The 27,794-nt window shown below is 33.7% G+C and overlaps 1 protein-coding gene across 1 annotated transcript; it reads left to right on the forward strand.

The window, feature by feature from the left end:
* The first annotated feature begins 15,718 nt into the window (after nt 1–15,718).
* LOC148622923 (retina and anterior neural fold homeobox protein 2-like) lies at nt 15,719–26,742 on the forward strand. Its single transcript, XM_088573274.1, has 3 exons — nt 15,719–16,238; nt 21,137–21,354; nt 24,947–26,742. The coding sequence occupies exons 1-3, from the start codon at nt 16,052–16,054 to the stop codon at nt 25,343–25,345; spliced, it is 804 nt and encodes a 267-aa protein (XP_088429400.1). The 5' UTR covers nt 15,719–16,051; the 3' UTR covers nt 25,346–26,742.
* Nucleotides 26,743–27,794: the final 1,052 nt, after the last annotated feature.

A 27,794-nucleotide genomic window follows, 5' to 3' on the forward strand; every position in this document is an offset into this window, starting at 1 on the left:
TATAAACATACTTAGACACGCAATGCTCATGTGCATTTTTGAGAAATGATTAGGTTAGTTGTCATTACCAGAGAATTATAATAAATACGGATAAGAAGTCGCAGTTTAACAGATAGAATTAACGTAGTTATTTAAACTGATTAAATTTCAAATCAAATTGAAAATAAGTATCAAGTAAATATTAAGCATATTTTCTTACAAAGACAATTAATTATATGCAAAATAAGAAATTCTAGAGAGCAGTTCTTTCTAGAATTTACATAATAGGAAATATGACAAGTGACAAAAAATCAGTTAAATCGTGTACCTAACGCCCGAATACAGACAAATGGAATATGATATTGACACAAGAAAAATAGTATATTAGCTATGCAACAGATATTAAACTATTCTGTTATTTGAGAACATCCTCCCGACCTCAGTTACAGCACAACAAAAGAAACATATTTGTAGCAATTAAATGATCAAATTATCTTCTTCATTGACGTGATATAGAAATTTTCTTCACATTAACACCCTCAGTGCTTGAACTCTGGTCTAGCACTCACTACAACTATCCTAGATTTCATATTTAGATAGGCCAAATAACGGAAGGGAATTAAAGAAACCTAGAAGCGAAATTTACCGAAACCGTAGCTTCAAAAACATTGTCAAAATGCGATTGCCATTACATATGGTGTTTCAACGTTTTTATGTACTAGGTATACTAGGTATTGCAATGCCTATCATAAAATAAAGTAAAATAATGTATTTGTCATATGGTATCAGCTTTTCGTAACAATCTTGCCACACATGACATAGGGATGTTGTACGTACAGCTATTAAAAAATAGGAACAGATATGGTGAAACGCAACAAGTGCACCATCTTAAAACCTTTATAGAATAGTAAATACTTATAGATATCATAAAAAGCTCTTCCACAAATGCAAACACACCTTAAAGTTAGCTCTGAAATACCCTGACAACAAAAGTAATAAAATCCACTGAAAGATGACACTTCTTCAAAATAAACTAAAAAGTCTAATAATGATTGGAAAACACATTTATGACCAACATTTCCTGACGGAAGACAGGCACATGTCTGCACTGGGGTTACACTAGTTTTATAAGGCCCCAACCATCCATTTGAATGTGAGGTCAAAATTGAACTGAAGCAACAAACAAACGTACGATAAAATCCTTTTATTATCTTCTCAGCATACATCATATAGACAAAATGATATATCCAGTTAAAGAACGCTCGCGGTTACTGAAAGCTAGCTCATAACATATCAAAGACAATACCATCAAAATTACCAGCATTATTTGATGTGCAATACAAAAAATGACTTAGTTGTTAAGTAGGGATGCAATTAGGGGTCGAATATCTGTATTCGTGAAAACAATGTTCAAAGAAGACAATGATTTAAGGAGAATAACCCGCGGAGTGTTATTTTGGTAGTTATATGTTGAAATGTCTATCTGGTTATGTAATTTGGTTACCGACGATCTCTAAGTCAAGTTCAGTCTATAAATATACTTCATTGACAAAAAATCGTATCCTATTGATTCAGTGGATAAATACATAGAATTTTTTTTTAAGAATGTGCATTATAAACTGAGTGAGCTACACAATTTTTAATTAAGGACCATATTTTTGTATTAAACTTTTTACATAACGGTGACTTAGTAGTATGGTGCTTTTCTGTGAGGAATCTGTTGCGTTCATTGGACTACAAACACGAGCAAAACGGACCAATTGTGAAATGCAAATATTATAGAAGATCACCATCTAGGAATGGAAAATTTACAGTAGGGATATCAAAATCGTCTCTTTTGTCATATTTTTTATGAAGGCTGCCATTTTCTAGTGTCATATCTGAATCAAGAAAAGGTTTACAAGTACTGTTTATGTTACTCCAGCGATGTTAGCTATTTTCTGACCAAGTGCCGGGGTATTGAGCAAGTTATTTTCTGATCAAGTGCCGTGATATTGAGCAAGCTATTTTCTGACCAAGTGCCGGGGTATTGAGCAACGGAATTCAAAACTTTTACATTGTAGGAGTATGTTTATGTTAGACTTGGCCAACTTAAGTTCTTTTGGGTAGATATCTTGAACATAGTTTTCGAAGTTAGGATTATTGACGGCCAAAATATCATCAGGATATCTAAAAGTATTATTACATTCTTGCAACATATCGGTTTGTTTTGATATAGTGACTGTTTATAACAAAAATGTAACGCCATACAGCAGCGGATTTCAAGAGAACGAGATCTACTGAAATATAGATCAATCAAAAACTATGTCTTTTATTTAACTTGATGACCTATGAACTATGTTTGTATTCATTAACTTTAATATCATCTCTCTTTTTATTCTTATTAATATTGAAATAAGTCTTATCCATATTATAAAACTACATTATTATTTAATTCAATATAGATTTGGAATCATATTTATCAACGTGCATCTCTTGCGTTACCCCTTGTGGTCAAGAGTTCGATCCTCGGTGCCGGAGGAACTACATTGTAGATCAAATCCTGCCAAAAGGACCAAATGAGTATTTAGTCTCCATCATGTGTTTACATTTGTGTGTCTTCAAATATTATTAAAAGCTTAGATTTCCATTTTACATATTTATATTACTATTTGCATATATGCAAGAAAACTTAATATAATGAGCTAGACAGTTGGAGTACATTTATACATATACATTTTTGATCGAATCGACGAGAGCTTTTCGGTCTTTAACTGTCAACTGCAATTGCTCCAGATGTATTCATTTAATAATCTGATCAAGAAGCGTAGCCATTTTCTGCAGTGCCTAACTAATCACATAAAGTCAAAATCCATCGGTTGAAAAATTATCGTCTCTTGTCCGAAATGACACCAATTTTTTTCTCCACTCATAATTTCTATTGCTATTTGGTTCTATTGAACCGATCGCGAGACGATTAATGTGGTAGATATTACCAGGCGAACCGAGGCTACCATATACATTCCTATTTGAAGTTTTTTTCAGAGTTTGGTAGACCCAAGTTGCTCATTTCACTTTTATGGGCTCTCCCTTTGTATCTATGTTTTTTATTGTCTCCGTATGTTTTCCTGTGATGCCACTATAGCTTAACATTGTTGTCCCCGTTGGTTTTTTTGTGATGCCACTATATCTTAACATTGTTGGTCCCGTTTGTTTTTTTGTGATGCCACTATATCTTGACATTGTTGTCCCCGTTTGTTTTCTTGTGATGCCACTATATCTTAACATTGTTGTCCCCGTTTGTTTTCTTGTGATGCCACTATATCTTAACAATGTTGTCCCCGTTTGTATTCTTGAGATGCCAGTATAACTTTACATTGTTGCCTCCGTTTGTTTTCTTGAGATGCCACTATATCTTAACATTGTTGTCCTCGTTTGTTTTTTTTTGTGATGCCACTACATCTTAACAATGTTGTCCCCGTTTGTATTCTTGAGATGCCAGTATAACTTTTCATTGTTGCTTCCGTTTTTTTCTTGCGATGTATTTTTACATTGGAATTTTCAGCACTATTATTATCGTAGTTTTTACATTTGAACTCTTACTGTGAGATACGACAACCCAGTTGATATGGGTAAACTTATTTCATTTTTTTTCTATACCAAGCAATTTTACAGAAGGTAAAGATAATTTATTGTCTTGGCCTATAAAACCGCTACAAGAATTTGACAGGCATTGAATTTTCAAAAAAGCCTATCCAGAAAAGTGCAATTTAATGAAATATGATCGAATATATAAGGAAGCATCTTACAAAGTATGGATTGCCAGAAATTAAATTAAGCAATTAAGTTAAGGAAATGTTGCTGACATAATTGACTTATTATATACTGGAGATCCAATAATTAACTTCCTACAATAACTTCATAGTGCTTTTATACATCGTAAGGTGACGAGACAAAATTGATTTGACTATTTTGACAAAGTAGTTAATTAACTAATCAAATGCCGTTTATCTAATGAATGAACAACGGTGACGAATCGATACATAAGAAGCATTGTTACTGGTCGTTAATATTATCTAGTCAAACAAGATATCGATTGTATTGGTTTATTTTGAAGGATGTAATTAGCAATTACTGCCAATATGTTGATTTCCAATGACCATTTCAGTCAATGATATTTAATTAAACCAGATTATATGGTATTTTATCAGATTGAATCGCTACAGATTTTCAAACATTATTCAAAATGTTTTGAAATCTAAAGAAGAAATCAATTAGTCAAATATTTCAAATTACAAAGGACTCGTTATCATAGCAAATCAAGCTGTAGTGAGAAAAAAAAACAGAATTAATACAAATATATGAATAACATCAAAACAATGAAGCAGTAAAACCCCCTCTAGTCAAACTCGAACATTTCTATATGTGAAATTAACATTTGCTGTTGAAAATGTTTTATTATTATCATACCTAATTGAAAGGAACACCGATTTTTGTAATGATCGACTATAAACGACACCAACGTCGTACGGTTCCTTTCATCATCTTAATGTTCCCTTCACCATCTAACTGTTCCATACACCACCGCACTGTTCCCTTCACCATCTACATGTAACTGTTCCCTTCCCCGCCTAACTGTTCCCTACACCATCGTACTATTCCCTTCACTATCTACATGTAAATGTTCCCTTCCCCATCTAACTGTTCCGTACACCATCGTACTATTCCCTTCACCATCTACATGTAACTGTTCCCTTCACCGCCTAACTGTTTCCTACACCATCGTACTATTCCCTTCACCATCTACATGTAACTGTTCACTTCACCACCTAACCGTTTCTTACAGCATTGCACTGCTCACTTCACCATCTACATGTAACTGTTCCCTTCATCATATAACTGTTCCGTACACCATCGTACTATTCCCTTCACCATCTACATGTAACTGTTCCCTTCACCATCTAACTGTTTCTTACACCATTGTACTGTTCACTTCACCATCTACATGTAACTGTTCACTTCACCACCTAACTTTTCCGTTCACCATCTGGTTGTTCCGTTCAACATCTGCTGTCTGTCCTTTATAAGTTGCCACTCGTAATTGCAGTACTTTACATTCGCATATTATTTGCATAATGATTTTTTAGTACTCCACATTATGCTGCTGATCAGTGCCGTGTTTACCATCCTAGTTTCATAGTTCTAGCTTCATACGAGATCAAAATGTAACTCTTAAATATCCTGATGATTTAAATGAGAAAATGGATGGGTCACAAGGATAATGGGGTCGACAAATTTTGATAACCACTGGAAATAGGGAGAGGTGGGTAGGGTAGAGCAATTTAGCCTCCTGTGGTGGAGCCCAATGGTTCCTACTCCGATGGAATACAACAAAAGGTTCTTTTAACGTGCCAGGAACATGACATATTTCCCAACACGTTGCACCACTTTGGTTTGCTGTCAGGTTTTCCGTATTATGGCCTGACATACCCAGCGTGTATCATGCCAGGGGTACCCCATTCCATCTCCTGGGCACACAACCCAGTTGTTCTGTGGAGAGAGGGCCCCAGCTCCCGGCCAGGGTTCTGAGCACTATTTATTCGCCTTTTACGTCAAGCTTAGCACTGCTACGGGCTTATTCTTTTGATATCCGGACCCGCACGGGGGTACAAAATTTCAGAAACATTAAACAGTGGTATAAAACTTTCGTAAGTCTTTGTTGTCTTCGATTAACACGTTTATTTCAAATCTTCATGTGCAAACGTTAGATAAATTGACTAGTTCTGTTTGGCGAAACTGGTGCTTTATTATTAACTAAATAACACAACATACAATTAATACACAATGTCATGAAGGCACCTAAATCCAATCTACACAGACAATAACTATAAAAGGAGCACACACACACACACACACACACACACACACACACATAAATAAATAAAAAAAATAGAAGGAAAGAAAAAAAAATACACAAATACGCAGAAGACTCACAACCATGCTTCCATCAAGACATGCTTACTATTAATACCCGAATAACGAGTAAGGGGAAGTAGCTCTCGTGAAACCTACATGTATATGTCAATTAAGCACAATGAGTTGTGTCCAATTGTGCGCAATTATTTTTGTTTGGAGTACCCTTCTTGTATATTGATATATTCGGCTTTAGATCTTTTCGTGTTTGAGGTATAATGCTGCTAGTGAGAAGTTACTTGAATGTTTTTTTTTTAATCCACACTGTTGATCTTGAACTTTGCGCAACAATCTTATCCAGCTGAAGATCGATTTATGAACAACCAAACACGCCAGTGCCTTAAAATGTACTGCGTCAGAGTCGTCAAGAATGATATCTGTTATACGTAATACTTGCATTGATTTCTACAAATTTTTGCTGTTTTTTTAAAGACGTTAAAAATAGCTATGTGCGTTTAACACGCTAAAGCGGACATTACGATTCAAAATGATTGTAGAATTATTGTGGATATAATTTAATGAATGTACGGTTTTACTATTAATTGACTTTTGATGATTTGTTGTTTTGATTCAACTTGTACCAGCCAATGCTTTTCCGTAATTCAATTTGTCAAGGCTTATCTACAATAACAAGTGTTACGAACTACTTCCTAGCTTATTCGAAACAGTGCATAGCAGCAACCTTCCTTCATCCACGGACTATTTATTATTTATTTATTACAGCTTTTTAGATAGCGCATTGTCTAACTGTACAAAAGTTACTCTTAGTTTATGCATAAAACATAATACATTACATATAGCAAAGCAAAGTTACATATACAATGAAATAGATAAAAATCTTGATGAGATCAAAAACTGCATGTAATATGAAAAGCAAGACCACAAATCTTAACCAAAATAGTAGTTCAAAATATAAAATAAAATAAATACGGAATAAAAATGAATTTTACTATGTCTAAATAAAATATTTATACGACGCTTAAAAAGTTATTATCTTAGAATTTAACCATTCTGCAAAATATACCGTTACTAAAATAAATTAAAACACGAAGAGTTCATACAAACAATATACAATACGGTAATTAAGAATCTTGATATTCAAGTCTGAAAGATGTGTTTTGAGAGTTCCCTTAAAAGCACAAACCGAGATTTTATTTCTCAAGTGACTAGGCAAGTTATTCCAGAATGTGGCAGCTGATTTGTAAAAACGTCTCTCACCGTATGTCTTGGTACGAACACGAGGTTGCACAAGCTACGCACAATTCTCTGGTAGCAACGAACATGTTTGTTGGTAGACATGAATTAAATCTTGTAAATAAGTTGGTGCACCACCATGAAGACATTTACTAACGTACATTAGAATTTTAAACTGACACCGGTAGTGCACAGGTAGCCAATGGAGAGTAACAAGTGTGGGAGTGATGTGATTATGTTTCTTTGTTTTAGAAATAACACGAGCTTCTGTGTTTTGAACACGCTGTAATTTGTTTGTTATGTTGCCTGGCAGGCCATACAACATCGTATTTCCGTTGTCTAATCTCAAAGTGACTAGCAAGTTAATTAAAGTTTTATATGGACATACGAGTCCAATTTTTCGAATGTGGAAGAAGTACAATTTAGCGGTGGTACTTATTTGCTTCTCCATAGTGAGTGTCTTATCGAAATAACACCAATGTTTGACACAGGAAACATCACTGACAACGGTACCATCGAAAGAAAGATAAATTCGAAAAGTCTTTCACCCATTGTTTAGGGGCGAAAACAATCCATTCGGTCTTATCTTGATTCAGTTTAGAAAATATGATCGCATCCAGTCACTCTTCACGATGACTTAAACAAAATCCATTTGTGGTCTGAGCAATGGCTTGTCACATTCAATTCCCGTAAAACAGAAAGCTTGACAGTCTTTAGAAGACCAACAAACCTTATCACCCAGGTTAATAATGACATCACAGCCCAAGGTAAGCAGCATAAACACTTAGGTCTTACAATATCTGATGATGGTGGGTGGAATAGTCATATTGATATGATTACAACCAAAGCATACAATCGTTTAAATATATTACGAAAATTTGAAGTAATTTTGGATAGACAGACCCTTGAAAACTTAATATAACTTTTATTAGACCGATTCTTGATTATGCCGATGTAATATTGGATACAAATACTGCTATTCTAAAACTCAAAGTTGAAAATACTCAAATTGATACAGCAAGAATAGTTACAGGGGTTACAAGATTAACATCAATCAACAATTTATATATATAGAAACTGGATGGCAGAAATTATGTGTTCTGCGAGAAAATCACAAATCAACACTAATGTACAAGATTTTGAACAATATGACACCGCCTTCTTATCAAACTCTGATTCCTAACATAGTAAACCAAAGCCATAACTACCAAACTCGTAATTCTGACTTAATCCAATCAGTTTATTGTAGAACAAACCAATATTCTAATTATTTTCTACTTTCCACTATTCGATTATGGAACACATCACCAAATGATATTAAAACCTCGCCATCAGTAAAAATTTTCAAAACTCATCTCGAAAATGGGGTAGTCAAAAAACCAATATATTACTATTGCGGAACAAGCAAAGGTCAAATCCTACATGCCAGACGTCGTCTTCAGTGTAGCGAGCTAAATAAAGATCTTTTCGACAAAGACATTATTCCATCCCCTTTATGCCAAAGCGGCGAAATAGAATCAGCGAATCACTTATTACTCTTTTCCCCATTATATCAATCGCTTAGGAGACAACATATCTCAGCACTTCAAACTTCCTGATCAACTGACTTCAAATATTCCCCATTTTTGATCAGATGAGATGTCTGATGAGTATAATGTTGAAATGTTTACCAAGGTTCAAAACTTTTTGATACAGAGCAAACGCTTCAAATTAACAACCTAAATTACACAGTTACTTCTTTTGAATAATTTTGAAAATTCCTTATGACCTGAGTAAATACATGGAGCACCCCGCACTTGACTTTTTATGAGCAACTCGGCGGGTGTTTCTAGAAAAGCAGAGGACGCTTACCCTACCGGTGCACCCCGTCCATGCTCCCAGTTTTTAGTGGAGTCCGAGTTGCTCATTTACTTTTGTTACTTTGTATGTATGAATTTAGTTACTTTATGTTCTATGTTGTGTATGTCTGTTTTCCATGTCTGGTCTTTGTCCCTGGATTACATTCTTTTGATTACCGCTATGACCTTGGTTCCCTTGATTACTCCTATCAACCTTTTTGCTTTGCACCAAACTCACCAAATGCACGTTATAAACACTAGAGCACTACTTCTTTGAGCTATGATATATGATATAATTATTATTCATGATTTCAAGAGACGGATTGATATAAGACTTTAAGCCTTGTTTGTGAATCATTTGATTAATTTGCTATTGTTCGTTTCATTCTATTGTTTTGGTTTGATGTTAAAATATGCAAATTACTTCATGAATATATTTAAATAGTCACTGATATCTTCCAGACATAATTTAATGCGATTTGATATGCACGCCCAACCATCTAGGGGTTCAATCGTAAGTTATACTTGAGTATCGTCTGCATAGCAGTAATACTCCGTACCATGTTGTCGACAAATTTGACCAATCGGTTTCGAAAAAAAGGCAATAAAGTCTTGGGCACAACACAGATCATTGAGGCACTCCGTATTTGAGATCCATTTCAGTTGAATAGATGGATCCGATTGCGGCACGCTGTGAACGGTTCGTCAGATATGATCTTATCCACGCTAAAGCAGACCCACTTATGCCATATGAACATTCTTAACGGCGGAAAAGTATCTTGTGATCTATAACGTCGAACGCTGCTGAAAGATCCAACATAACTAAAACGGCACACGAGTTTTTGTCTAATGCTGATTCGTATTAGTGCTGTTTCGGTAGAATATCCAGTGCGGTAGGCTGATTGCAAATTGACAAGAAGCAAATTAGATTGTAGATGACATTCAAGGCATGCTGCTATCACCTTTTCTAGAATCTTTGATAAAATAGACAAATTTGACACCGGACGGTATTTTTTTACCACATCTTTATCCAATCCGGATTTTTTAAGAAGCGGTCTTACAATGGCCTCTTTGAATGTCGATGGAACGCATTCTTCGCTAAATGGTTTATTGACAATTTTCGTTATGACATTACAACACTGTATAAACTGGTTTTCAGGAGGTGAGTCGAAATTGGATCCAATTCGCATAATTTCGATTCAGCTTTTTGAACGATCATACGGATTTCATCATCGGAAGCTGAGGAAAAACTAGGCAGTTGACCACCTTCAAGACATGGATTTTTTCGTTGTCACTGGATATGCATAGATTCCTTAGAATGGTCATATGAAAAATTCACCAAAGGTATTAGCTAGGTGTTAATTGCTATGAATTGAAGGTAATATCACTTCACACTTGTTGCCTATTAGAACACTGGTGAGTCTATCAAGTTGTTTCTGTCAACTCCTTCTGTCCTGTACGAGAAATAGTCTTTCTTACCTTTGAGCAGTAATTTGTTTGCAATTCTACATCGATTTTTATAAATCTCTTTGTGAATTGTCAATTGAGTTTTACACATCATACGTTCTGCCTTACGACGTCTATGTGCTGGTACTTGTAGATCTTCAGTGTACCATTCTATGTTTTGTCTGATTGTTACAGCTTTTGGTTGCAAAGGAGCATGAGTATCAATAATGTTCGATAGATCGGACACATATTTAGCAGCAAGTTCCTCGACAATACCATTTGGATTTAGAAACACGGGAGAATTGTTAACATCCTTGATAAAATCAAGATCTTTCGAGATTTCACTAAATTTACGAAGTCAATTGTTTCTTTCTTTTTCGAATTCTTTTTCAACCGAAGTTTTCTCTGAAATTGCTGAGTGATCACATGTCGAAATTCCTTTTTGATAGAAAAAGATATATTCTCCTTCTAAAAATGTAAGGAGAACAAATTTAAATTAAAAAAAAGAATTAAAATGCCTTTTTTTGTATAATGAATTCAATCAGGTTATCAGTAGTATAAATACAAAAATGACGTAACCGTGTCGATTTCCGATTCAGATTAGCATTTGAGGTTTGAATATTGTTCTTTTTTAAAGCATATACATATATAAACATATGCCCGTTTGAAGGGCAAAAATGAAATACAGTACAAAATACATGACAAGAAAACGCATGGGAACAGTACAATACATTGACATATTACCATCATTAGCATTTTAATTAACATTAATTATTTTGATTTAGGAAGCTATCACTCGTAGTGGCAAACTCATCTTCTTCTTTGAACATTACCCAAACGTACATGTTAGTGACCAATTTACCAGTATGTAGAACTCCAGAAATGTGCAACTGAAATGACATTGGTTTAAGTCTAATTCTTCTGGTTGCAAAATTTATGCTGTTAATTGATATAAGGTACCAATGCATTATCTAAATTTTGTAATAGACTCGATAGAGTAATTATGAAAAAGAAAACAAAAAAAAAAACAAAACAAAACAAAACAAAACAAAACAAAACAAAAAAACAAAACAAAATACAAAAACAAAAACAAACAAAAACAAAAACAGTGGCCTTATTTAAAAAAGGGGTGGGTGTGTGATCAGGCCAAATGTACTTTAACCTCGCCGCATTTTTTGCGTCCGTTCTAAGCCAGGAAATTCTTTGTTTCGTTTTAACTTTTATTGTACTTTTATGTTGCTGACAACTATTTTGCTGTACCTTTGTAAATTGTTCTTTTGGGGCCAGCATTGTGGTATGAGGCTTTCCTCGTCATCCATTGAAGACCCATTGGTGGCGTTGAGCTGACATTTTTCATGCCGGTGGGGTTGATGTCTCTGACATATTCACCAAATTCATTCTTGTTATATAAATGTCAAATATGGTGCCAGTCTTACCAAGACACTTGTTACTCTCGTAGTGTCATCAAGTCAATGAGGATTCTGAAAAAATGAAAGATCTTCTGGAAACCTTCTTTGATAGATTATTATTGGAATAAAATAGCATCAATGTATGTTTTTCAACTATTTTTACTGTACCTAGATACAAATATGCAATACTTCGGTAGAAATGCCTCATACTTTCAAAAACAAAATAGGTATGGTGTATATGTCAAAGATACAACAATCCCACCAGGATAAAAATGTCAGCCAAAGGCCATCCATTGATCTTCAATGAACGACGAGGAAACCCTCACACCACATGGCAGGCTACAGCTCTCCCCAAACATAATTATACATAGGTACAGCGAAAGAATTGCCCCTAAACATACCGAAGAAATCGGTGGAATTATTTATCTATAACATATTTGTCAAGTGTTGGGGCCCCGTGCAGGTCCGGGTGTTAAAAAAATAGGCCTGCAGCAGCGCTAAGCTTGTCGTAAAAGGCGACTAAATAGTGCTCAGAACCCTAGACGGGGGCTAGGGTGCTCTGCCCACAGAGCAACTGGGATGTGTGCCCCAGGTGGTGGAATGGGGTACCCCTGGCGTGTTACATGCTGGGGTTGTCAGGCTATAATACGGAAAACCTGACCGCAAACCATAGTGGTGCACCGTGTTGGGAAAGATGCCACGTTCCTCGCACGTTAAAGAACCCTACTGTGGTATTCTCCCGGAGTATGAACCATATGGCTCCGCCACAGGAGGCTAAATTGCCCGACCCTACCCACCTGACCCTTTTTCCAGTGGCAATCAAAATTTGTCGACCCCATTGTCCTTGTGTCCCATCCTTTTTTTCATTTCATCATCATTTCATGTTCATTTTATCATCAATTTCATTTTCATCGTCTGAATATAGCTGAAATATTGCTGCTCGGACGTTAAACCCCAACAAACAAACAAGTGTTGGGGATGTGTTTTTCAATAGACAGTCAGCATTCAAAAAAATTATGCTCCGCTATTCGCTCTTATAAGGCCAACTTATAGTTGATCTTATCCAAAAGAAAGAAAATCTTTTAGCCAGACTTTCTTAGCTCAGTTTCCGCAATGTAGATAACGAGTTGTATTTTAACAGTCCTAGTTTTGGGGATTTTATACATCTCATCTACTAGTACCTCAAACAATTTGAGACACTACAAAAACTACAAAAGTCGGCCCCATATCTTGAGGTACTCTAAGAGGTGGATGGAAAAGAAAAAAATCACCACCAAACAATGTAAAAACAAAATGACTTCTCATTCCGTTTCATCAACTTTCCTTTCATCAATGCCAACATCCCTTCAGCACCTGCGTATGGAATTTTCATAAAAGAGTAATCAAGGGAACCATGGTCATAGCGGCAATCAAAAGAATGTATTCCAGGGGCAAAGACCAGACATAGAAAACAGACACACACAACAAAGAACACAAAGCAACCAAAATCATACATACAAAGTAACAAAAGTAAATGAGCAACTCGGACTCCACTAAGAACTGGGAGCATGGACGGGGTGCACCGGTAGGGTAAGCGTCCTCTGCTTTTCTAGAAACACCCGCCGAGTTGCTCATAAAAAGTCAAGTCCGGGGTAGATAAACGAGGAAAGGAAAACTATGACCCGTTGAATAAATCAGTTTTCATGGTGCTGATGGATACACCATAACGATCCACGAGTTCATGATGACGACCATAAAACTTCTGTAGTGATGACTTCAATCTTGTAGCAACAAGCTTGCCGAAACTACGCGAATTTGTATTACGTGCTAGACTTCTTTCAATTAGGCTACTAGAACAGGTTTATGTTGCTACAAGATCAAAGTCATTTCTACAAAAGCTTCATGGTCGTCATCATATATTCGTGGATCGTTATGGTGTATCCATCTTCACCATTATAATAGATTTTCCACTGTGTCATATGTTTAATATCACCTTTCGTTTACCCCAGACATGACATCTTATGAGCAACTCGGCGGACAGAAGACGCTTACCCTACCGATACACTTGGTTTATGCGTCCATATTTTTTTTTCGTGTTTTTTCATAATCCTTAGAATACATTCATCTGATTATCGCTCGAAATTCAGTTCTTTTTGTTACTGTCTGAACATGTTAAAGGCAAGTTTTCATTTTATGTGAAGACTCTGATTCTTGATATATGTCCCCACTCTTTTCTGTATATTTCAAATACAAACAATAATAGGTCGTATCATCAAAAATGAAAAATTTTCTTGACCCGTATACGAAAGTAAAAAATAATCAGATAAGTATATTTCTGTTACAGTTTAAGAGTACTTAATTATCCAATCTTCAAATCAAATGTTTTTTAAAGGAGTAATCAAAAGAAACTAAAAGCAGAATGGAAAAGAATGCAGTCTACGGATAAAGATTAGACAGGCAAAACACATGCACATAACAAAAAAAAAACATAAAAAAATATCAAAACAACACGTGCAAAGAAAACATAAATTCAATTTCTCTTTAAGAGACTAAACAAAAATTTCTGAAATCGATCTAGTCAGCCACAGTTTGCTAACAGTATGATTAACACTCTATTTTTCATAATCGCTACCATTTGTGAAGAAAACACAGGAAAAATGAATGTAGAGCAAATAGTATGCAAAAAAAAAAGATCGTCTTTGAATGACAGGGGGACAGTTATGTCTCCATCAAACGTACTTCCTTATTCCTTGTTTGATGGTTGTTAAGGGGATATAATTATTTTAAACGAAATCAAGAACTATATCCTAAAGTTTGTATGATGCAAACATGCATTTTCATTATTCAGTTTGAGTAGCTATGCATGGTCTTTGCTTTCCCCTCAATGTATCTTTGATCAGCATGTCTGCATTACATATGAGTAAATTCTACTCTGATTGGAAAATACAGCTTTCTTTAATCCAGCAACGCTTTCGAAAATAACTAATAAAATCCCCTGAGTGAAAGTTAAAAATGTTAACTAACAGGAATACCACAAAATTGTCCGATGATTTTCAACATTTCCCAGAGCAGTAAACCCGATTCATTTGAAAAGAAGATAATTATTTAATGCGCGTTTTCCAAATTTATTTAGCAAGTTTCACATTTCGAGACACAACTCTTTAATTTAATTTGTGATATAAAATCAACATTTAGAATTAAATCAACCGTACAATATTATATATATTACATCGAGTTTAATTTGTAAAAGGTTTAATTTGATAAGCATTTACTTATTTCAAGGTTGTCTTAAATTTCAGGAGAACTTAAATAAAGTTGCATATATTTCATTATTAAATTGTGGTAATAAGATAATAGTAAAGACAAAATAATTGAAAATCTTACATAAATGTATAAATGATTGGGTTTTTGAGTGTGATGGTACGGATATAACCAAAACAATACTGCAGCACTGAGCAGTCAAACTAGACCTTTAGATGTGACAATCTATCGGCGCCGGGCACCAGTCCTAATATAAACCTGAAGTCTTGAATGCTCATTTATATTGTATAAATTATTCAACTCGATCTGTTTAACTCACACACCCACCTAACCTTCTTTAACACAATTTAGTTTTGCCACTTATTTACTTAAGCAAATAGAAGTTGGGTCGTTTTACATCCTACAGCTATTAGAAGTTTGCTGTGATTTGTATACGAGAAAATTGACGTGATTGTTTGTGTTGACAGTGGGCACGTCCTACCCTGAATCAAATCGTACAACAACCTGTCATTAAGAAACTGTAGAAATTTTATTTAAATAGCCACAACAATGCCTTATCAAATTTGATGGCCAAATTAAACTCTTTCATATCAACTATGATGTTTAATGATTGGCTAGCAACTAATTTCCAGGAGGTCGTCAATCTTTAAGTCCGCCCAGGTTGTTAACATCATTGCATTATGTCCATTGATGCCGTCTATAGATTAACAGATATAATACTCGAAAGGCTGTAGTCATTAGGAGCTAATTCTGCGAGATCGGATTAAGTTAAAGAAGCCTCAAGAGATCAGAGCACCATCCAACGGAACACACGAGGAAATCATCATTGTGCGATTATCCAAACTGTCACGCCAATGTTTCAAAGCACTAACAGTACACATGGGGACTAATTAATGTAATAGACAAAAATACCAACAAACTATATAAAAGTTATTGATTTGTTATTCTTGTTTAAAGAAGATTTTCCAAGCTTCCGCCGACTAAAAAGATACAATGCATCAAATGGTGGCAGCGAACGGGGGTTTCCACAGCATTAATGCCCTGTTAGGGATTCGAGAGGACAATTATTGCCCACAAGATTGTGCAGAAAACAGTTTTTCATACCAAAGACAACACGACAAAATCCAACAACAAAAGATTCAGATGAAAAGAGATGCTTTTAAGAACTTGAAATTTCAAGGTAAGTATATCCTTATATTTGATACTACTTACTGCACAGTTTACTTTTACTTAACATGTTATATCTTACTTCAGTTTTTGATTAATTCCCTTTTCATATATTTCCACATGTAAAAACTAATAATATTTACTGGTATCTTTCTTGTTGTAAACCCCTTCAATTGTTTTTAACATCACATTGAAATGTTTGAATCTTAAGTATGCACAAAAAGACAAGTGTTATATTTTTGCCTTTTTGAAACTTCAACAAGAAAATGTACCATATGTTACATATCATTTTTGAACAAAGTTTATCACTAATACATTTTAAACTTAAACTTGCGAAAAACTAATTATCGAAGCTCAATACCCATCAGAGACCATTCAGGCAACCTTAAGGCAACGTCATAACGCGAATACATACTAAAATCTATGCAAATAAACTTTGATTTGGCGTTAGCAACACGGTCAGTTTCATTAAAGGTATAAACGTATCTCACTTTCACATTTGAAAATAGAAATAAAATTTGTAAATTAACTAAAAGAGAAATCAAAGAAAACATACCACGGTGAAACAATGTGTGTATGTTAAGACACAAACTCGCAGACAAAAAAAAAAAAAAAAAAAAAAAAAAAATAAGGAAAAGAAAAAGACAAAGAATTCAGATAATATAAATAAATTGGAATGCACGAAACGTGTACCGTGCACTGGACGTTTTTTTTTTAAACTTCTATCAATATGAATATATATAATAATATGAAATATTATTCCTTATCATCGAATACTCTGCCTTTCGTTTAGATACAACGTTCATCATGTAATATGTTAAGCACATTTCTATGATATAATTTGTATATGTATTATCTAATTATCATTATTAGTCTATTAATTGATGGATGTAATTACATGTATAGCATATCGAAATTTGAAATTTAAAATTTAAATGATTGTTATTTTTGTAATTTATAAAAACAATACTAAGTTCTAACCAGCTATCACTAACTTAAGTCATGAAGACATTAAACATTTGAAAAGCTGGTCGATATTTAAGCAGGATTGAAACTAAAGCATAATTCTATAACCTTAGTTCCCTTGATTACTCTTTTGTTTAAGCAGATAAGCAAAACTGAAAGCAAAGGAAACAAGGAAACAAAGACCAATACTTATCAATGAACCGCATAAGAAATGTATATATATAAAATAATAAAAATGGCTAAAATGTTGGAAAACAAAATAATTATGCAGAGTTAAAATAAGAAATATATCACGTATATACAAAATGTAATTTGAGTGTTTTTTTTTTCAATCACGTTAATACATTGTACATAATTAAATTGTTGATCCAATTCAATAATTTATTGAAATAAAAAACATAGCACACATTTCACCGAACAAAATCTTAATCGGATTTAGTACTTTAACAATTAAACTGACAAAACCAAAACACGAGTCGGGTATCCTTTTTTAAGGTAGTATTTGTTGAAATGAATATGACATTCAGAATCTAAGTTTAACAGTTTGTATGTGTATGCAAGTAAATGAATATTCATGAAACAGGAAGACAATTGGCACATGCTTTTGTGTTTAAACCTTTTCCCTTCGTCCATAAAACACACACACACACACAACAAAACGACGACATTAATTTGAACACATTTTGCAAAATTTGGCAGTTTTGCTGATATCATTATAAGATATAAAAATCATAATCATGAATCACAATTTTGATCGAAAAATATACGTTCTTACATACGATAAAAATGGTTGTATCCGATTATCTTAAGAAGTGAACTATTCGCACATAAATTTGAGGACTTAATGCAGATATAATGTTTGCCGACAAGTATCAATTGTTGTGCATTTGTTTTTAAATCTGAGTAATATGAAAAAGGCCTAAACTAACTACCTATCTCCTTTCCAAAAAATAATTCATGTATGTAATTTTGTTTTTATTTAATTTTTGTAGTAATTGTTTTTAGTGGACGGTTGTGTCTTGAATAATATTCAATAATGATGTATTTTTAATTAAAGCGGTAAAATATTACACATATATCTGTATGATTTGTGTTTCGAGTCGTAGTCAATTTATGAAAATATTTGAATAATTTGCAGATGTGAATGCTCTTTTCATTACGATATTTCATTCTTTTAAATATTGTATTTATTTTGAAATATGTGAGCAAACATTTTGAGTCATCTTACCCGCCCCCCGTAGTCAATCATTACTTGTTCCATGTTTACGATTTAGTAGTTAGCTGAAAGGCACGCGACTCCATGGAAGCTTCAAATATTGTTTAGAAACTAAATAAGGCGTCATCTGGGTTTTGCTGTACAATGTTACTGCTATTGGAATTAAATCACAGAAAAATCCTAAATACACCTTTATAGTAATGCCAACTGTTTGTATAATATTATGTTTGATTATTATAATTTAAAAAGTAAACAATACCTTTAAATGACCAATCAAAATGTCACAAAACTATTAATTGACTTTGGTAGACATGTTGAGGAAATCTATTCAGTCTTGTACGTTTTTATAACTAGATACTATTTGATAGTGAATGAGCCCATTGTATAGTGACAAATTAACAAATGAGCCTCTAAGTCGTATAAAAACTTGGTTTTTTTTACCAAATGTTTTAAACGTGTCTTACCGATTCACTTTAAACCGTTTCTGTTAAAATTGTCGATTTTCTATTTGCATGAAAATATTTATCTATACAGACTAATGTAAGAAAAGTGGAAACTGCATATTTAGGTTATTAAAGATGTTTACACGTACAGCTGGATTGGTGTCAAAATATCTCATCTGTGCAGTCTCACAGTTTTTATTTTATTTCGTAAATCTGATAAACCACATATATCTGGAATGTACATGTATACATGTTGTCGTTTTCTCTATTGTTTTCTATTTAACTTGTATGATTATCATTGCCTTTACATATTGCCCATACAAAGATTGGTATAATCAAACACGGCTCAAAGCCAGTCAGCTTTTCCGGTCTTCTGTTCTAAAAATAAAACAGAATTAAGGGATATTATTATTCGTTGGGTACCAATTTTTGTTGATTTTGTGGTTTTGGTAAACCACGAAATTTGGTTCTCAACGGAAAGGAATTTTCCATTTTCCATTCGTTTGTAAGATAGAATTGTCAAATCAAGGAATTCAAGAATCCACGAACTGATCATTTACCCCTAAACCACGGAAATTGGTACCCACGAATAAAAGTATTTTTACGGTATATCAAAATTAGTTAAGAGTGGGTGGTTTCTACATATTGAAAGGCAATATCTCATAATACTGCTTTTAAATATAAAAAATGCTGGGGAGTGCGTCGTATTGTCACAAATAAAAAGATAATCACTTGTAATATTGCTACAATTACATTCTAATAAGTACTCCCTTAATTCAACTTCTCTTTGGACAAATCTTGAAAATTTCGAAAACAAACTCAAAATATTAGTTTGAGAAATTGGGTTGCTCCGTGTTAAGACATAACATTTTCATATCATTGCTTTAATCTTATAAACACGCAAGTCCTATTTCTTCGACATTTTTACCTGAACTATTTTCTTTATTTAATCTGTCTTAAATACTTAATTATAGTACAAAAGTGAAATGAAAAAAAATCAGTTCAAGTCTCAAAAGAATGACTAATACATTTTATTTGGTGAATTCTGTGGTATAAAATTGCGATATCCCGCATTTATTTGTATCCAGAATTTGTATCAGTATAAAAATGCCTGTACAAAATCAAGAACATATCGGTGGTTTCCAGCTTAATGGCTCTTACCCTGATAATGCAATTTGTTTTGCGGACTTTCCTTTTGCCCATACCTTTTGACAACTGTATTGATTTTATCAATTTGGTAAGTTCGATAATGTCTAACTTTAAACAAATGAGAATTGGAATTTAAAAAAAAACATTTTTGCTTTAAAATATGAAGAATGTTTATATCAACTGATTCATTAGGTTTTATACCCAATTTAACCATTTAGGCAGAATTTTGTCATTCAAGTGTTTTGAAAGTAATTTATCTACTATATAGGATTGTCTGAATGTTTTTATTTGGTTGTTCTAAGATATCTGTGGTTGTTTGTTTTTGGCTATCTATATCAAAAATGATTTACGATCATATTAAACAATATGTCTGAATAGGAAAGAGAACTTAGATTATCACGACGTTATATTCATTGAGAAGTATTTTGATAGTAGAGGAGATATAACGGATAAACATCTAAGGAGAATCATAATGGTAAATATGTACCTGTAATTGAAAACATATTTAAAAATTTACAAATTATGACACATAACACTATTGTTATCAGAATACAAAACGTAGAATAGGGTTATAAAACAGAACATTGCGCCACAAGCGTTTCAGTGCGGGTGGCGTCGAAATCATTGACCATCTTGAGAGTCTCAGATTGACATTAAAATGAAAAATTAAACAAACAACCAAATTAAATGTACAGATCAAATATCTAACAGTTTTCTAGATCTTTTGATCAAATTTTAATATAATTAAAATCTACGTAGTTTTTAAAAATAAAATCTGACATTGTAATTGCATGAATTGGACGAATGAATAGTTAAACAATGCTTTTGGAACATATTGCTGCTGTAACTTTGGAAAAAAAATGGCGGGTCTTAGATAGGCGGGGCTCTTTGGAAAATAATCTTAGCGAATCCCCGAAGATATGGTATATAAACTACCATGTGAAATGTGGAAAAAGTTTGTATATGATAAAATACCATTTACTTGGTACTCACTTGAAACAGCTTAAGCTTTTTGAAGGGATAGTTAAAGTATCTTATTTGCAAACGTTCATATGACAAGTTTGAGCTAAACATAAGGTTTTTCCCATATTTAAATTGACTACTTGCAAATAAACAACACACTGTTTCTTTCTCCAGAGAAAATAAACAAATTAAGGAAAGAACAAGATAGATGTGATGATGACAAGAGTGATGATTGCTCCGACCCAAGGAAAAAGTCTAGGCGAAATAGGACCACATTCACCACGTACCAATTACATGAACTGGAAAGGGCCTTTGAGAAGTCACACTATCCTGACGTATACAGTCGAGAGGAACTGGCATTAAAAATAAACTTACCGGAAGTTCGAGTACAGGTTGGAAATTTATCAAGTTATAATCTGATTCTTAAGTAATTATTATTCTTGTTTCCAAGAAAACCTTATGGTTTTGAAATAGCAAAATTCACAAATAAGTTCTGACTGAAACCATTATTGAATTCTTCTTTCGAGTGAGCAGTAAGAAAGTGTCGTGTATATTATCTTACTTTTTATAGTGGAAACTGCAAAACTGTTTTTTTCCAGAATTTATCGGTGTGAAATCGAACCATTCACACTCAAAACCTTTTTTTACCCTACCGGTGCACCTGGTCCATGCTCCCAGTTTTAGTGGAGTCCGAGTTGCTCATTTGCTTTTGTTACTTTGTATGTATAATTTTAGTTACTTTATGTGCTCGGTTGTGTATGTCTGTTTTCCATGTCTGGTCTTTGTCCCTGGATTACATTCTTTTGATTACCGGTATAACCTTGATTCCCTTGATTACTCTTTCATTATTGTTTAATTCGAACCCTAATGTCATATAAGGAGGCTAATGCATGTGATTTAAACATAGTAATTACTCAATTTCTATATCAAAATAAGTGAAATGAGAGGACAACAAACCTATACTGTATTTTTATTGTCTTAATTTTGACAACGTGTCATGGTTGTCCATTTCAAATCCAAAAATCCAAAGAAATAAGGCGCTACTGATAGCTGCATTCTTTTGATTATTCTGGATATACGATGTCGAAAATTGAATGAAAGACAGAGACCATATATTGAAAAACAGACAAAAACATCAAAGAACACAAAATAATAACCAAAACAATACATACAAAGTAACAAAAGTAAATGAGCAACTTGGACTCCACTAAAAACTGGATGAACGGACCATGTGCACCGGTAAGGTAAGACATGATAAATGATGAAAAAAGTTTGTTTGTTTGTTTGTTGGGGTTTAACGTCCGGGCAGCAATATTTCAGCTATATTCAGACAATGAACATGAAATGGATGATAAAATGAACATGAAATGAAAAAAAAGGATGGGTCACAAGGATAATAGGGTCGACAAATTTTGATTGCCACAGGAAAAAGGGGGGATGGGTAAGGTCGGGCAATTTAGCCTCCTGTGGCGGAGCGCAAAGGTTCCTACTCCTATCATATACCACAGCAGGGTTCTTTAACGTGCGAGGAACGTGGCATCGTTCCCAACACGGTGCACCAGTATGGTTTGCGGTCAGGTTTTCCGTATTATAGCCTGAGAAGCCCAGCATGCAACACGCCAGGGGTACCCCATTCCACCACCTGGGGCACACATCTCAGTTGCTCTGTGGGCAGAGCACCTAGCCCCCGGCTAGGTTTCTGAGCACTATTTAGTCGCCTTATACGACAAGCTTAGCGCTGCTGCAGGCCTATTCTTTTAACACCCGGACCTGCAAGCCTTTAATCGCCTCTATCTTTTGCCACAGCGGTGGTAGGTATGTTTGTTTACGGTATGTACATGGAATTTACACGGATGGAAAAACTGTCATCGTTGAAACCGCAAACCGTGATCAACCAATCATAATGCACAAAACATATATATGCTAATTAGTTAAGGGCATTTTTTATCTGTCTTATATTTCCTATCAAGTATATACTGTAGGGTTGTTGTCTTATGGGACATTTCCTCTCATTCCATTTGATTGTTTTGATATAGAAATTGAATAAGTACAATTTTTAAGTCACACAAATTATCACCATTATCTGACATAAGGGTTCGAATCAAGCTATTAGTCAGTGACACAAATTTAACTAGACCCCGACTGTGTGACATTACTCTACCGAAATCGCAGTCCATTATCCAATTTTCTTATTGTCACTGATTTTTAACGTGTGTAGCATTGAGTTTAACAACATAGTTTAATATCATTAATAGTTAAAGGAGATGAAATAATGAGTTTTTATTAAAAGAAATGAGGATATTAAATAAATTATAGGGTTGCCTTTAGCCACTGCCAAGTGTTTATGGGATCTAATTGACTTAGCTTGAACCTCTTTGGATTGGTAAACATCACATTATACGGCTTGAGACAGCTGTCAGTGTTGACAATTTCTATCTCTCTATACCAGAGTGATGCACTATCTTACTCCGAGGGCCTTGGCTCAAGGATCCCAATTATACCTGATACCAAAGCGTTTGATTACTGAATTAGAAACACGAGCGCTTTAATTGCTTTTGAGAGTTTATCAATAGACAAAGTTTAGAATTGATCTTCTGTTCATGTCTGAATGTTAAAAGGATACCCCGTGGATGACCACGCCTCTGTCTATTATTGTAAAAATGAAATAAAGTCGACAGTATTTGAAGACATCGCATTGCTAATAGTGAAAATCTTTATTCATCACGGCGTCAAACCATCTGACGGTTTTCATAGAAAACACTCGAAACAGCGTAATATATTCATTACTTTCGTATGATTTTCTATAGAAAGAAGTGCTTTAGATTGGGTGGCTTCACATTTATAAAATTTCATAAGGATGATGGACCCGCCTTTAAAATAAATAACCACTTAAAAGAAACAATTATGAAACATTATTTTAAAAACAATAAAACAACAAGTGGTCGTTAATTTTCAATCACTTTTAAACACTTCCAGTCATGAATAAAACAAAGCCAACCATATAACTATTTAGAAATTATTTATGTACACCAGTTTTGCAAAAAAAAAAAAAAACAAAAAAAAACAAAAAAAAAACATGCCATTTCCTATATTGACAGATGAAATTTCTTCAGAAAGAAAGAATTATCTTATCAACGTGAATAATATTAGGTTGGAGTCTATACACAAACAGTCTGACACTGTATCACAGTGTATATAGGCTGTCAACATATAAGTGTGAAACGAAACTTTGTTATGTAGTGACAGGAAAGCCTCCGGTAAGGTCTCTGTAATGAAGTAAGATGGGGAAGCCAGTAATACCTGCATTTAAAAGTCAATTTCTTCCTTATTGTGGCTTGCTTATCTTGATGATGTGTAGCATCAGGAACCTTTAAAACTAAGATATTTTTATAGACATAATAAAAGATTTTAAAAAAATATTGGACAAATAAAATTTAGAGTTCTTAAACTAGTGGTTTCAAAGTCATTTGTGACGATGAAATTCAAAAGTATTAAAAGCTGCTGCAAAAAATATTTATTTATGTTGCTACAAGATTGAAGTCATCACTACAGAAGTTTTATGGTCGTCATCATGAACTCGTGGATCATTATGGTGTATCAATCTGCACCATGAGAACTGATTTATTCAACGGGTCATAGTTTTCCTTTCCTCGTTTGTCTACCCAGGACGACATTTTATGATCAACTCGGCGGGTGTTTCTAGATAAGCAGAGGACGCTTACACTATCGGTGCACCTGGTCAATGCTCCCAGTTTTTAGTGGAGTCCGAGTTGCTCATTTGCTTTTGTTACTTTGTATGCATGATTTTAGTTACTTTATGTTCTTTGTTGTGTATGTCTGTTTTCCATGTCTGGTCTTTGTCCCTGGAATACATTCTTTTGATTACCGCTATAACCTTGGTTCCCTTGATTACTCTTTAATATATTTATTTTATCATGATGTAACATTCTTCCGGCTATTTAAAAGTCATTTAAATTTTTTCAGGTTTGGTTCCAGAATAGACGCGCCAAATGGAGACGACAAGAGAAATTGGAATCTTCTAGTTTGAAAATTAACGATAACTTTCCTTTAAGCTCCCTGTCAAGTAAAAATTCGTGTACTTTTGGTACCTCTCTTCCTTTAGATCCTTGGATGACGGCGCCAATTTTGAATTCTGGAAATACCTCTATGGGAACACCTCCTTCCATATCTAACGGAATTTCGTCATATGGGCCATTCATTGCATCACCAGTCTTCAATTCATCAAGTGCAAATCTACCAAATTTCCAGAATGAGTTGAACAACCTGGGAAAAATAAGTGAAATTGATCCAAGGAACTCAAGTATCGTATCATTAAGAATGAAGGCCAAAGAACATGCTGACAGCATTGAAAGAAAATATTAAGTGTAATAATGTAATCATTCTACAATGTATTATTCCTTACCAATAAAATAAACCTTTCCTGGCCCTAACTCGTAACCTAATTACACATTGATATTATAATATTTCCCTGATTCCCTGATTTAGACATAGGACTTCTTATATGAACATTTTTTTCGTGAAGTTGATAAATATAATTGCATATTCGATAAATTATATTAGATAAATTATAGGGTTGCCTTTAGCCACTGCCAAGTTTCCATGGGATTTAGTTGATCTAATCCCAGTTTTTAGTGGAGTCCGAGTTGCTCATTTACTTTTGTTACTTTGTATGTATTATTTTAATTACTTTATATTGTTTTTTGTGTTTGTCTGTTTTCCAAGGCTGGTTCATGTCCCTGGATTACACTTTTGATTTCCGCTAGAATCTTTATTCCATTGATTACTCTCCTACATATAAACTTATTTTGATTGAAAGAAAAAATCGCTACAATAAGCGTGATCACAAAACACAGAAAATCAACAATAGTTATTTTTTCTTGTCATTTCATGAAACATTAATTGGGATATATTTGTTAATACCAGTTTCTGTCCAAGTTTAATGAAAACTTAAGCTTTAAAACTAGATTTGTTTGCATTTTGCTGTTAAAATGATTGCCTAACCAAGTTGTTACAACATTAACGTAACATGATAAAATGACGAAGTATCGTTTCCATGCAACCTTTAATTATTTCTTTGGAAATTTAAGGTTTACTGTTTCTTTTTTTGATCCGTGCATATAGGCCCGTGCTTGGACATGCTAAATATTTCGTCGAATATTGTCTTGATGCAATTGGCTTCTACCGCAGGAATATCTCCGTAAAAAATTTGAAGAAAGAAAGTGCTTTTTATTCGCTTATTTCGTCGAATTCATATATTTCAGCTCGATTTTGTACTGAAACTTTAATATTTTGCATAGATAAACAGCAGAATATGTCGTATTGACAAATTAAGTACACTTTGTGCTAAAGATTAAGCAATATTTGAACTTATTTTCCCAAATTTTATCACAAGACCGACTTCGTAATATACCAAACACACCCTTTCATTTTTTATTCAATTACAGACCAGGTTAAAACCAAAAAAGTATCATATTAATCAATTAAAGACGTAATTGATACCAAAACTGTATGATACTTATCATTTACAGACCTTACTGATATCAACACTGTCAAGCTTCTAAATTACAGCCCTGACTGATATTAACATTGTACCATACTTGTCACTTACCGATTTAACTGATACCAACACTGTGTCATACTTATCAATTACCGGCCTCACTGATACCAACACTGTAACATGTGTATCAATTACTACCTGACTGATACCAACACTGTATCATACTTATTTATTAAAGCCGTGACTGACATCAACATTGTATCATACTTATCAATTACAGACATGACTTATATCATTACTTTACCATTCTGTTTGAATAAATACCAGACTGATATCAACACTTAAAAAGTAACTTAGAGATACAGATTCTGTATTATACTGGGCAAATAAAGACCTGGATGATACCTAACATTTCTAAATATTGAACAATTACATACCAGACTGATACCAACACTTGAATATACTAGACAAATATTTACCACACTGATACCAACAATTTTTCATATCGAGCAATTACAAACCTTACTGATACCAGCTCTTTACGATAATGATCAATTGTAAACCAAATTCAATACCATTGTAATAATAAACTAAACTGATATACACACTTTAATAAACGTTGCAAAGTTAAGACCAGACTGATACCAACATTTACCTTACTGTGCAAATACAGACGAGATTGATACAAACACATTTTGATATTATAACACAGAGTATGTTCATAAGGTCCATATCATTGATGCATATATTCCTGAAATTCATGATTTATGGATTTCATGTTGGTCAAAACAAAGACCGAATCTACCAAAAAATACTGGACAGAGCAAAAAAAAATGAAGAATATATATTTCACTTTGGAGCAAAGATATAGATTCATAAAATTTCTAAAATTTTGTCATAGTGATTTTCTGGTTGAACGTATTATTTGAGCTCGATGTCTTGGACAAGCATACAAGCAAGCACAAATATTGGGTATTTTCATGAATGAAACTACATGTTATCATATTGGCACTATGGAATGGAATATCAAATGATGTAAGCTGTGATATAATACTAGTATGCAAAATCCATTTTTAGCTTAGACTTACGTTATGACATTGAAATAGACTTGTCTATCTTTCTGAATTTGGTAATGTTGTCATACATTTTATTGGCCGTCACTTTTCTTTTAAAAGCACAATAATATCAAGATGAAGCGAACAAAATTGAATTATTCAATTAATTTTTATTATTTTTTTTAATTTGAATACTAAAACATTGAATATATTAAATGATCGATATTTTCATCAAATTCGATATTAAATCTTTTCATGA

This window comes from Perna viridis, chromosome 3, assembly GCF_037379345.1.
Source record: "Perna viridis isolate PV_CMFRI_1.1 ecotype Kerala chromosome 3, ASM3737934v1, whole genome shotgun sequence".
Taxonomy (NCBI): Eukaryota; Metazoa; Mollusca; class Bivalvia; order Mytilida; family Mytilidae; genus Perna; species Perna viridis.